Source organism: Schistocerca gregaria, chromosome 5 (genome assembly GCF_023897955.1).
Source record: "Schistocerca gregaria isolate iqSchGreg1 chromosome 5, iqSchGreg1.2, whole genome shotgun sequence".
In the NCBI taxonomy this organism is placed as follows: Eukaryota; Metazoa; Arthropoda; class Insecta; order Orthoptera; family Acrididae; genus Schistocerca; species Schistocerca gregaria.
The window spans coordinates 69,178,897-69,192,481 of record NC_064924.1 but is presented as its reverse complement, the minus strand read 5'-3'; the positions used below and the strand labels follow the sequence as shown (position 1 = coordinate 69,192,481).

The 13,585-nt window shown below is 42.1% G+C and overlaps 1 protein-coding gene across 1 annotated transcript in view; it reads right to left on the bottom strand.

Moving 5' to 3' along the window:
- The window catches only part of LOC126273226 (Down syndrome cell adhesion molecule-like protein Dscam2), a 376,826-nt gene that overhangs the window by 172,481 nt on the left and 190,760 nt on the right, over positions 1–13,585 (bottom strand). Inside the window, exons 11-13 of the mRNA XM_049976769.1 lie at positions 8,659–8,769; positions 8,424–8,585; positions 8,037–8,327 (exon numbers count right to left, since the gene is read on the bottom strand). Of these exons, the coding sequence (XP_049832726.1) occupies positions 8,037–8,327; positions 8,424–8,585; positions 8,659–8,769 (564 nt within the window). The remainder of the gene's footprint in view (positions 1–8,036; positions 8,328–8,423; positions 8,586–8,658; positions 8,770–13,585) is intronic.

Genomic DNA, 13,585 nt, shown 5'->3' with positions numbered 1-13,585 from the left:
TTAACAGAACATGTTCAGTGAACAGTTGTTCATCTTTGTTGCAGTCCTCAATTGTGTTTAATTAATTACAAAGGCAGACAGATTGTTGTAAATGTAACAGATTGCTAGGACAGCAAAACACTGAAATCACAGCAGGTTTAACTTTATTTCATATTCACTTGTATAAATAAGTACTACATATGAAAGAAAACTTGTGTGTATATATGTGCTTCCATAAAACCTGCTGTGTTTACATTAAAGCAAGTGATGAGTTCAAAGTGTAAATGGCATGTGTTGGCAGTACTGCAGAATGCTCCACTTTGACAACACAACATAATGAACAAGGAAAAGTTTACAAGCAGTATAGTAGAGGTCACTGCCTTTGCATCACCAAAGTATGCTGCACTGCTATTTTCTACAGCGGGAGAACACACACCTTGACATGTTAGATTCTGATGTCTTTCACCGTACTTCACAGTTTTCAATTTAATTCACCATGTTCACCAATGTTCGATTTTTTCTGGGTGGTCACAAAGGAAAGATCTCTCAAAAACACATGTTGTGATGTATAATTTGTAGTCATATCATGTTGGCAAATAGCTCAATTATCTTGTACCCAGATGCAAATATCAATTTTTTAACAAGTTTATACTTCTTGTTATGCAACTGCATCTTTTTAAGAACTGATGAAACTCAAAACCACAAATTATTGTATAAACATTGTATTGTGTGTTTAATTTCCTTCACTTATACAGATTTTATACAATGTATTGAAGAGGATTACAATTTTTAATCATATATGCTAGTTATGTATGTTTTTGCTCGTATTTTTTGGGTTTTAACATTTTCCTCAGTTTTGTGTTTTTAAGTCTGGACTGCCTGAAAATGTAAAACAGGGCTTTCACTGTAGTATCTTGTTTTGTATCAAGTGATATACTGTATTAACGTTTGGTAACAGTAATAAATGCTAATGACGTTCCTGTGAACAAAGTTAAATATTTCATCTTGTTAAAGTGTAATAAAGTGATCCCATATTTTATGAGTTGTACTATAATCTCAGCCCCTCCAGAATAAAGGTAAGAACCTGCCACTATACCGACAAGTGTTATTTCATCTGGTACAACAGTAGTGATGTTTGTGCCAACTCAGCACTTACACAATTGGGATCTTTCCACCCAATCTGATGGAAATTTATTGTACAACATGTTTGATGGCAAGCAGACACCTGGTTGCAATTTACTTTAATCATGTCTGTTGTGGTGTCACCGCCAGACACCACACTTGCTAGGTGGTAGCCTTTAAATCGGCTGCGGTCCGGTAGTATACGTCGGACCCGCGTGTCACCACTGTCAGTGATTGCAGACCGATCACCGCCCCACGGCAGGTCTAAAGAGACTTCCTAGCACTCGCCCCAGTGGTACAACCAACTTTGCTAGCGATGGTTCACTTACTTCTACGCTCTCATTTGCCGAGACGATAGTTAGCACAGCCTTCAGCTATGTTATTTGCTACGACCTAGCAAGGCACCATTATCAGTTAGTATTGATATTGAGAACCATGTACCGTCCAGACCGACATTCATCATTAATGGATTAAAGTTAATTATTCCACCAGCTATGTCCGTTTTTCTTAATTCTAATTCCCTTGTCATGTTCCAGAACTCACACCAGCCTGCGTGAGCTAAAACGCGTGCATTGCTGCCTTCTTTAGTAACACAGTGTTGGCTCTCTTGCCAACCACAACATTGGCGACGAGGCACAACTGCGTTCTTATCGATATTGCCCTGATTTACTTGTGTAATGGCTTCGTCACAATCTTGAGATGTACTGTCCGAATTTTATCGCTTACAGAATCAGCAGACGCAGGCCTGTTGGATGCCCTTGGACAGCTCGTCCACGCTCAACGTGTGATGCAAAACGATGCGGCAGCAGCCGCTTCACCGCTAACGCTGCCACAACACACTGTTGCACCAACTTTTTGACCTTTTGATGCTGCACTGGAAAGCTGGACGGAGTGGTCACGCCAATTTGGATTCCATCTTGCCGCCTACAGAATTCAAGGTAACGAGCGGCAGCCTTTTTTGCTATCGTCGGTCGGCGTGACCACGTACCGTGTGATAGTCAAATTATTTCCCCGACACGACGTAGCAACTCTGTCCTATGAAGAAATTTTGTCTGCATTAGATGCATATTTCAAAGAATCGGTCAATGTAGTTGTCAAAAGGTATACCTTCTTTCGTACAAAACGTACAGCAGGTCAGACTAATCGGGAGTGGATTGCAACCTTGCAAGGCCTTACTAGGGATTGTGCTTTTGAATGTCAATGTGGACTCCCTTATTCAGATACTATGGTACGTGATGCAATTGCACAAAACGTTTCTTATGTTCGTATAAGGGAACAGATTTTGAAACTAGTAAATCCCTCCCTTCAACAAGTCATGGACATATTGGATCGGCAGGACACACTTGACTTTGTTCAGGAATCATTTGAAACTTCGCCAGCAGTGTGTCACGTTAACCGGCCCGCCGGGCGAGCTGCACGGAGCAGTAAACAGCCCTCGCGCCCGGCCGCGCCGCTGCCGCCAGGCTCTCAGCCACGTGTACCGCGCCGCAAAGCAAATGCAGTGATCAAATCATGCCCGCGGTGTGCTGCTAAATATTCTAGTGAGAATTGCCCGTCACGCTAGGCTATTTGCTTTTATTGTAATAAAAAAGGACATGTTCAGAATGTTTGCCAGAAAAAGCTCAGGTCGGAAGCTCAAAACTGTTCCAGGCCCGTTGCTTCACGCCAGAATCGGAATCAAACCAAGGATACTCAGGCTCGCGACACTTCGCCCATGGAAATTCATGTAGTTCATTCCACTCTGCTCAGTGCCACTCTCTCTAACAGTGATTGTGTTCATCCCAGAAATAGTGTGCGTTGACATCGCCGGAACTCCCGTCAAGTCGCAAGTGATTATGTACCAGTGTCAGTTCACGTTGCATGAGACAGTCGCTCTTGTCGTCAGCAGGACAATAAACTTTTTGTAGACTTGGACATTAACGGCAAAGTGATACCATTCCAGCTCGATACCAGAGCTACAGTTTCACTGATCAATCAAGACACTTACAAACTGCTGGGCACACCTCCGCTGCATGCTGCAAATGTTAAGTTAAGTAGTTATTCAGGTCAAGGTATCCCTGTGTTAGGACAGTGCAACCTTCTGGCAACATACAAAGGACAAACAAAACTTGTGTCATTTTACGTCCTTCATTCTTATTCTGCAGTGAACTTGTTTGGTTTCAATTTATTTCAGTTGTTTAACTTGTCTATAGTAAATCAAGTCCTATCAGTGAACCAGACAGTGCCTTCAGACAGTGTTTCTCGTCTATGTGAAGAATTTGCAGACATTTTTGCACCGGGCCTTGGTTGTGCTAAGAACTGTAAAGCACATTTGGAACTGAAAGTAATCGCGCAACCGAAATTTTTCAGAGTGCGCAATGTTCCCCACGCATTGCGTGATGAGGTTGCAAAAACATTACACGATTTGGAATCACAAGGTGTAATAGAACGTGTGCAGGCTTCTCTCTGGGCATCACTCTTAGTAATTTTGCCGAAACCGTCCAGAAAATTGAGACTTTGTGTGGACTTCAAGGCAACAGTGAATCCACAAATAGTGATTGCAACTTTTCCTTTACCCCGCCAGGAAGATCTTTTTGACAAACTGTGCCCGGGTAAATATTTTTCGATGTTGGACCTGGCAGATGTGTACTTGCAAATACTGGTGGACGAAGAATCCCAGCGTGTTTTGGTGGTTAACACGCATCTTGGTTTGTATCGATTCAAACTACTGCCATTCGGGTGTGCCTCCGCCCCTGCATTGTTTCAGCAATATCTACAAACTGTTTGTGTGTCGGTCCCTACTGTAGCAAATTATCTGGACGATATTGTGATGTCTGGAAAGACGGAAGAAGAACATTTGGCCAATCTCAGAACTTTATTTCAGGTCTTGCGACAAAATGGTCTTCGTTTGTGGAAGGACAAATGTGTGTTTTTTGCTCGTGATTTGCCATACCTGGGACATGTAATCAATGCCCAAGGCATACATCCCAGTCTCACGCACCTTTGTGCCATACAAGACTTGCCTTCGCCACAGGATTTGAAGCAGCTACAGAGTGTGCTGGGAAAAATTAATTATTATTGCCGTTATATACCACACGCCTCTTCCATTTCAGCTCCACTTCATCACTTATGCCGTAAAGGTGTTCCGTTTGTCTGGATGACGGAATGCGAACGCGCCTTTTGCCAGTTGAAATCGGCGTTGCTTTCTAATACTTGGCTGACATGATTCGATCCCTAGAAGCCCCTTTTGTTGATAATGGATGCATCGGATTTTGGGATCGGTGCTGTGCTAGCACACAAAGATGGATCGCACGATCGCCCTATTGCCTTTATGTCCAAATTGCTCTCGTCTGCGCAAAGAAATTATTCACAGATCAAGAAAGAAGCATTGGCTCTCGTATTTGGTGTTACAAAGTTTCATGATTTCTTGTATGGTCGTCACTTTACCATAATCACAGACCACAAACTTTTGACATCGCTTTTTCATCCAATCAAGCCTGTACCTCAACGTACAGCGCAGAAATTCATTCGCTGGTATATTTTCCTCCCGCAGTACAGCTATGATATCTTGTATCAGTCCACTGCTAAGCACGGAAACGCCAATGCGTTGTCCCGCTTGCCTGTTGCTGAGGATAGGGCATTTGATTCCTCCGAACTTGCTTGCATGTTCATTGATGCGGAAACCGATGACGTGGTCAAATCGTTTCCGATTGATTTTTGTCGTGTAGCTACAGCCACAGCTGCCGACCCTGTCCTTGCTCCCATTCTGCATTTTGTTGCTATGCAATGGCCCTTGTCAAAGTCATGGATCGGGGAACCATTGGTTCACCGATTTTTTTGCTCACAAGGAGAGACTTTTTGTACGACATGGTGTTTTGCTGTTGCGTTCTGATAATGATCAGTCCAGGGTCGTGGTACCACATTCATTACAGTCCTCTGTCTTACAGCTTCTCCACCAAGGACATTGGGGTATAGTGAGAACGAAACAACTTGCTCATCAGCACTGTACTTGGTTTGGAATCAATGTCGCGATTATGAATATGGGCTCTTCTTGCATTGTGTGTGCCGAACAACAATCAGCACCCCCGCAGAAATTCTTTGCATGGCCAAAAGCCACTTCCCCTTGGCAACGCTTACACATCGATTTTGCTGGTCCATTCTAGAATGCTCGATGGTTGGTTGTGGTAGATTCTTTCAGTAATTTTACTTTTGTTGTCCAGATGTCTTCCACGACGTCATCTGCCACCATCCAAGCGTTATCCACTATCTTTTGCATTGCAGGTCTTCCACAGACTATTGTTTCCGACAATGGCCCACAATTCATGTCCGCAGAATTTCAGTCATTCTGCAAGGCCAATGGTATTCAACATCTGACGTCCGCACCGTTTTCGCCACAGTCAAACGGTGCCGCTGAACGATTGGTCAGGACTTTCAAGTCACAGATGTTGAGGCTGAAAGAGTCTCATTCTCAGGAAGACGCGTTATTGCTCTTTTTGTCCTCGTATCGCTCTCAGCCTCGAGATGGTTGCTCGCCGGCTGAGTTGCTCCACGGTCGTCATTATCGAACCTTGATGTCTTTGCTACATCCGCCACTTCAGGTTCCTGTGCAGCGGCAGACACCTGCTTTTGCTCCAGGCGACGTTGTCTACTATCGCCACTATCGAGGTTCACGGCATTGGCCCGAAGGGCGCATTCTTCGCTGCCTCGGCAGCATTATGTATCTGGTTTTGGGGGCCTCTTGTTAGGTGCTTCGGCATCTCAATCGGCTGCGCCTCTGTCGTCATACGGGATCTGCCACTCGCCATCTGCTTTTAGCGACGGTGCCGTCCTGTCAGCGCCCTGAGGACCCATCTACTGGCTCGCCTCAGCCCCAGGTGTTACCGCCGCTGCCTTCCATTTTGCCCCATGACAACGTGCCGCCATCACCGCCGCCGCCGCCTGTTCTCCCGCCGGCGACGCCTGCAGTGAACGCGTCGCTACAACCACCGGGCACCTCCCTGGTCATGCACTGCCGATCGCTTCCTGTGATCAGTTGCACCCTGGAGCAGGTTTTCAGGCGTTTCCTAGCTCCCCGCAGTCCGAATGGTAGGATGCGGGTGGCACAGCCTCGCCTGTTGTTAGGCTCCACACCTCATCGCATACGTCAACATGCAGTCCTCCCCACGGCGGGCGACAGCCTTATGCCACAACCGTATGCAGATTTGTGGGGGAGGAATGTGGTGTTACCGACGGACACCACACGTGCTAGGTGCTAGCCTTTAAATCGGCCACGGTCCGGTAGTATACGTCGGACCCGCGTGTCGCCACTATCAGTGATTGCAGACTGAGCACCGTCACACGGCATGTCTAGAGAGACTTCCTAGCACTCGCCCAAGTGGTACAACCAACTTTGCTAGTGATGGTTCACTTACTTCTACGCTCTCATTTGCCGAGATGATAGTTAGCACAGCCTTCAGCTATGTTATTTGCTACGACCTAGCAAGGCGCCATTATCAGTTAGTATTGATATTGAGAATCATGTACCGTCCAGACCAACGTTCATCATTAATGGATTAAAGTTAAGTATTTCACCAGCTACGTCCATTTTTCTCAATTCTAATTCCCTTGTCATGTTCCAGACCTCACGCCAGCCTGCATGAGCTAAAACGCATGCATTTCGGCCTCCTTTAGTAACACGGTGTTGGCTCTCCTGCCAACCACAACATCTGTCATTCTTTTCTGCTCCCTGTAACATCAGACATGTGCCACTATCAGTAATTTTACGTCTATCTATGTTTCCATATTCATCATTAAGTTAATTTTTGTTGATTTTCTTGCAGTTTATTCCTAGAGTATTTCTTCAACATGATTTCCATCTCTCATCATTTCCTGTTGCTCATTTTTTCCCTTTAATTTGTTGATATCCTTCTTAGCTTGTCCCACTGTTCTTACTTTGTGTATCATCGTTCTCCAACCCAAATTGGCCTAATTTTTTGAAACTTTTGATGGTTGAAGTGCCTCTGGTTCCAAAAAGCTAGCCTTTATGTGACTTTTTCCCTTAATTTGTATCTGATGGCGCTTACAAAGTAGGTTTCTTTTACTTACATTTAATTGTAGCTTAATTACAAAGATCACTTCCCTGAGTGATGGTTAGTTAAATTTGAGTACTAGTATAGTAGTCTCACATTAAATGAACACTTCAGTTCTGCTGATATGGGAGCAGTATTGTGTGTTTCAAACTACCAGGAAACATCAGTCAATTCAAGTCACAGAAAAAATATCATATCAACTACATTATTATTTAGCATTCAATGATTTTAGTACCACAATGTTGAACATCGAGCATGCACTGATGTATTAGCTATGCAGAAAAATGTGCTAGAAAATTGTATTAAAAATTTAGTAAAAGTATTTGAACTCTGGGGCAGAAACATACAGAATTAAAAGTACAATAAACTACATTAGCTTTTGTCACTATTAGGCCCTCCCTCAGGAGGGAAACGTGGATACGCTGATGTTGGTTAGAAAGGGGGACAAGTCACACAGAAACTAGTATGAAAAGAAACCATCTTTTGTGTGGACTGTTTCCCCCCATCCTGAGATCTTAGTGACCTGCCTCTGATTTTTAACATTCCCCTGCCTATTCCTATTTTCTCATCAGTGAAGGAATTTATAGTTCTGACAGCTATGACAGTTTCCTCCAGCCACACTGAGAATTTTGTCTCCTGAAGATAAGTACTGGCCACCCAACTGTCTCACAATTTTATATTTTATTCCAAGTGAATTTTTCTTTTTTGTACATAAAACATACATTGTTGTCATGCAGTTAGTACTTAACTGAAACAGACATAATGTTCAAATGTAGCGCTAATATATATGGTTTACACATAGGTTCATGCTGTACACATTATGGTATTTTTCTACGCAAATTACTAATGCCACAATGTTCAATACAAGCTACAATTCCATGTACATACCATTCACTGTCAGTGGAACTGTGAAACTCTCAGAGCCAGCAACATTGTGAGCAACACAAGTATAGTTCCCAGTATGTTTTGAAGTTATTCGTTCTATAACCAGTGATGTCGAATATTCGTCCAGGCGACGGGTTGATATACCATCATCCGAGTTTGTAACAGGTTGCCCATTACGTTCCCAACGGAATGTTATAGGTAGATCTCCTTCAAGTATCTGACAGGAAATTGCTGCTCTCATGCCTTCACGTAAAAGATTTGTCATAGCTTGAATAGGCAAGATCTTTGGTGGCACTGTAACAAAAGAAAATAAAGTTACAAATATGCTGTTTCCCTACACAATCTGAATATTTGTGACAGAATCTGAAAGGAATTAATCTGATTTCATACCAAGAACCTGTACTTCAACATCCCTTCGAGCTGTGTGTTTCTGCCTGTTTTGTGCTTGACATGTGTATGTGCCTGCATCTGCTTGCCTTTGGGCATGTTCTATTACTAGGGTACCATTAGGATACACTCTCTGCCTACGATTCATGGGAAGTATATTTCCATCTGAAACAGGTATTATAAATTGCACTTACATGTAAAATTTTTGTTTTAGTAATACATTTTTATAGTTTTTTACCTCTCTCCCAGACAATTGACTCTATAGGATAACCAGCAACAGGGCACTTTATAACCAAATCACTCCCAGCCACAGCAGTTATCTTTGGCATTATTCGTATAAATGGCAAACCTGCAACATACACATTATAGTTGGGTGAAAACACATCACTGACACTTTTGTAAACTATCATCTTCTAATGCTATAGAATGTACACGTTATGCACATCAGATATCTATACACACAACAAAATTATTACTTCATGGTTGTTTGTTGACTGAAAATGTAAATGCTAGAAAGGAAGTGTAAAAGCCACCAATCTGCAGAATAGCGCTAAGGTTAAAACTGAATTGATAATGTACATGCATGAAGAGCATAACTATTTGTCCTGTTTCAAATAACCATTAGTTATTTGTTAAATGTAGTAAGTTTTTTAGCACATACACTCCTGGAAATGGAAAAAAGAACACATTGACACCAGTGTGTCAGACCCACCATACTTGCTCCGGACACTGCGAGAGGGCTGTACAAGCAATGATCACACGCATGGCACAGCGGACACACCATGAACCAGCATTTGTGCACCGCCGCCGTCAGTGTCAGCCAGTTTTCCGTGGCATATGGAGCTCCATTGCAGTAATTAACACTGGTAGCATGCCGCGACAGCGTGGACGTGAACCGTATGTGCAGTTGACAGACTTTGAGCGAGGGCGTACAGTGGGCATGCAGGAGGCCGGGTGGACGTACCGCTGAATTGCTCAACATGTGGGGCATGAGGTCTCCACAGTACATCGATGTTGTCGCCAGTGGTCGGCGGAAGGTGCACGTGCCCGTCAACCTGGGACTGGACCGCAGCGACGCACAGATGCACGCCAAGACCGTAGGATCCTACGCAGTGCCGTAGGGGACTGCACCGCCACTTCCCAGCAAATTAGGGACACTGTTGCTCCTGGGGTATCGGCGAGGACCATCCGCAACCATCTCCATGAAGCTGGGCTACAGTCCCGCACACCTTTAGGCCATCTTCCGCTCATGAAAAATCTTTAGTAGAATATAAGAAATAAGAGGACTGAGGGTAACAGCCCAATGCATAGTCAAGGCATTGAGTAGTTATTGACACGTAGTTAACCCACCCTTTAACCCCAGAGCAGTTAAAGGGTTAAGACCGAAAAGTTGCTAAACTTTTGGACAATACTCAAGAAGAAGAAGAAGAAGAAGAAAGGAGAGAGGGGGAGGGAGAGGGAGAGGGAGAGGGCGAGGGCGAGAGAGAGAGAGAGAGAGAGAGAGAGAGAGAGAGCAAGCTTGCTAGGTTTCAGATGAACCCTTTCAAGATTTAGAAGACACACACCACTAGCTGATCAAAAATATTTGCACACCCCTACACAATGTGGAATTGACCTTTAGATGTCACAAAAAGTGGACTCACCACCAGTATAAAAGGAGGCAGAGAGTACTGTGCTGTCAGTAAAGAAGCAATAACAGTGAAATGGCTCAGTCAGAAAAGTCAAGCAGTCCAGCAAGTGCAATTACTGTAGGTTAGTTCAAAAGAATGGGGTACACGGCTGAGTAGCTCCTCATAAGGCAAGTATTTCTGTACTTAAGGCTAAGTAGTGCTTGAGATGGGTAAAGAGCAATGCCACTGGACAGTGGATCACTGGTGATCTGGAGTTCAAACTATCATAAGGGTGAAGGGTCAACACTTTTGATCAGACAGTGTACGTACGCACAAATGTATACATAAGCAAATGTCTGTGTAGCTACATTGTGCTGACTGAAATCACCATGTTGGGACTGCAGTTTTGCTGGGATACTGAGGTGAGGGATCATGTCACATGTGGTAATAGAAGAGGAAAGAGTTGGGAAGTGGGAGGAGGGGTTGGGGGGAAGGGTGAAGAGAGCTAGTGGCTTGGAGGGAGGCAGCAGGTGTGCAATATAGGAATGTGGGAGGGACAGGCAGCAGGAGCACAGGACAGGAGTGTGACACATGGGCAGCAGAGGCAATAAATTTTTGCAGCATATAACGATCATGATGTAGACTGCGGGGGGCGACAGGACGAAGGAAGCAGATACTGTTGGGTAGAGGGTGTTGGTGCAGATTGCTAGCAAAGACTGAAGCCAGGATGATTCTGGGACTGAAGGATGTGTTGCAAGGAAAACTCCCATCTTCATGGTTTGAGCTGGTGCTGTAAGAAAGGATCCAAATGGCACAGGTTGTGAAGCAGTCATTGAACATGTGCATTTTTGAAACATAGCAAGCTGGAACCTCTCCATCTGCTAACGTTGTACTCTTATTGATAACAATATTTTACTTCCTTTTATGTTACAGCTGTGTCTACTGAACATACCATGTGTATGTTAATTTTGTTGAAATGGGCACAATGCTGTACATGCAATATCTCATTAATTCATTATTTAAACGGCCATTTCCAACCTGCTGATTATAGTGATATAGTCATAATTGTTTAAAACCATCTTCTTTAAAAGCAATGCATAAATGAAATTACTATAACAGCATCAAATGAGCTAATCATTAGTTTTCAGAGGGTTAGCATGACTCAATAGAAAGTCCTGAGCACATGTTTTCCAGTAACTTCCTTTGCGTGCCCAACAACTAAGTAATTTGACAGATATTTATAATTGAAGTTTGAACATACCCAAATTTTCTTGTGACATTTGAGCCACTACTCTTGCTTAATCCTCAAAGTCCTCAATAAGCTTCTGTTGCCTTAATTTTCCTTAAGCAAATGACACCTTTCAATATTCACTTTAGCCATTACTTACAAATTTGTATGAATTAACATAATTTCAAATATGATAACTGTACTTGTAAAGAGGTAAGTCACAGCGGAGGCATAAAAATAATTCTGGGATCTTTTTTACTTTTTAACTAAGCATATGTAATGCAGACCAAATTATTGCTGAAACATATTGCTCATTTGCAATAGTAAATTCTTACCTTGCAGTTTTATAAATTAATATGTATCTACTGAAATCGTAAAATGTCCTTTCACCTGTCTATAAATAACCCTCCCATTCCTCAACAATCTTCAGTCCAGGCTTGGAATCTTAGTGATAAAACTGAGTAGTACCTCACATTCTAATCTTCTAATACATTAGTGTCTGCCTCCATAACTGAGGGGTCAGCACAGTGGAATGTCACGGGAGGGGCTCAGGTTCAATTCCTGGCCAAGTCAGAGTTTTTCTTAACTCAGAGACTGGCTGTTGTGTTGTCTTCATCTTTATTTCATCCTCATCAACATGCAAATTGCCGAAGTGGTGTCACCACGTGACTGGTCTACTGATGGGAGGCCATAGCTGAATACACACATGCGTTCATGAGACTCCATACAAGTAACAACCAAGATAACATCGCAATAAAAGTTAGTGACACACATTATGGAAAGAATATCAAAGTTCACAGTTCGCGGTCACCAAACTAATTTATCTGTAAGTGTTTGTGGTCACTTCCACCTCTTTAGGTACTGAAATGTATGGAAGTCAGGCTTCTGTCCAAACTGTTTAAATTAACACTTTCATCTCATTCAGTATCATTGTGAACTTCTTTGGTTGATATAAATGAGACCTGTGTTTATTGCTTTGCACTTTATTGCTGTATCATTTGACTTGCACCACACTAAATATCTGTGGTGACTTCAGTACAGAACTGTACTTATACGGTTATGTTTTTTTTATGAACTATGATTAGTGGAAGGATGAGGTCTGTGATATGTGTTGCCACTGAACTGTCACTGATTGTATTGGCAAGTGCATTTTTTTAATATATAGATAGAAGATTTAAGAAAGTCATCATCATTCAGAAAGACAATTTAAAGGTAATACATGTGTGAGCAAGTGAAACTAAAAACAATGGTCTTGCATCTGTTATTGTTTGACACTGTGTCAATACCAAAAATGTTTTCATTTTGGAAGTGATCAACTTGTATTACTGGGAATACCATTACGTATTGTGCCACCATGTTAGGAAGTATTCCTCTTTTGGTAACGCTAAAAGAATTCATGAACTAAAATGTAACATAGCAAAGACCTGTTTGTTAATAGTGGTACTAAGGTTGATGAAGACTGAAAGCAGAGGTACTGTAAAATTAGCAGTCAGTGATAGTGAACTGTTTACAATTAAATGGTGTAAGAAAGATAAAAAAATTAGTGACAGTACAAATAAAAGACTGAGAGATAAATTGTTCACTTGAAATGACAAGAAACAGTGTACTAAATACTAATAGAAGAGAAAGTTTAATTTGAAGTTGTGCAAATGAAGCAAGATAATGTATGAACAGTGAGTTGATGATAAAACAGTGGGAGAATAGGAATTAGCTGGCATCCTTGGAAAAGTGGCAGCCAATACAATAACAAGACGGTGACACCAACTTGGACAAAGGAGCAGCTTATGATGAGCAAGTCTGGAGTCTAGATGTAATCACAGCTGCTGAATGGGGCAGTATTGGCAACACTTATTGGCAATAATTGCAGTTGATGTGAGAGAGAATTAAAGTCCTCCTGTTGATAAGCATTGTTGATTATTTTATAAATTCGTTATGAATCAGTGAGAGACAGTGACTTGATATTGATAGACTTAAATGTGAATTGTATGAAGAAAATAATGAGGTATATGGAAAGTCTGAAACTGAGACGCTTAGATTATTATTATTATTATTATTATTATTATTATTATTATTATTATTATTATTATTATTACTGTTATTACAGTTAATATCAGATCTCAAAAGTGAACTTAAAAAAAGACATTGGAAATTTAGATTCAAATGTGAATTTGAAAGTGGGCAAAAATACTGAGAACATTAGTGAGATCAAGGTTCACACTGATGGTCTGAACAAGAAGATAAAATCTGTGTGAGCTTGTTTAGAAAATGCATTGGAAACAGTGACTAAAGACATGGATGAAAAAAAAATGTTAGTAAAGAATGTGAAG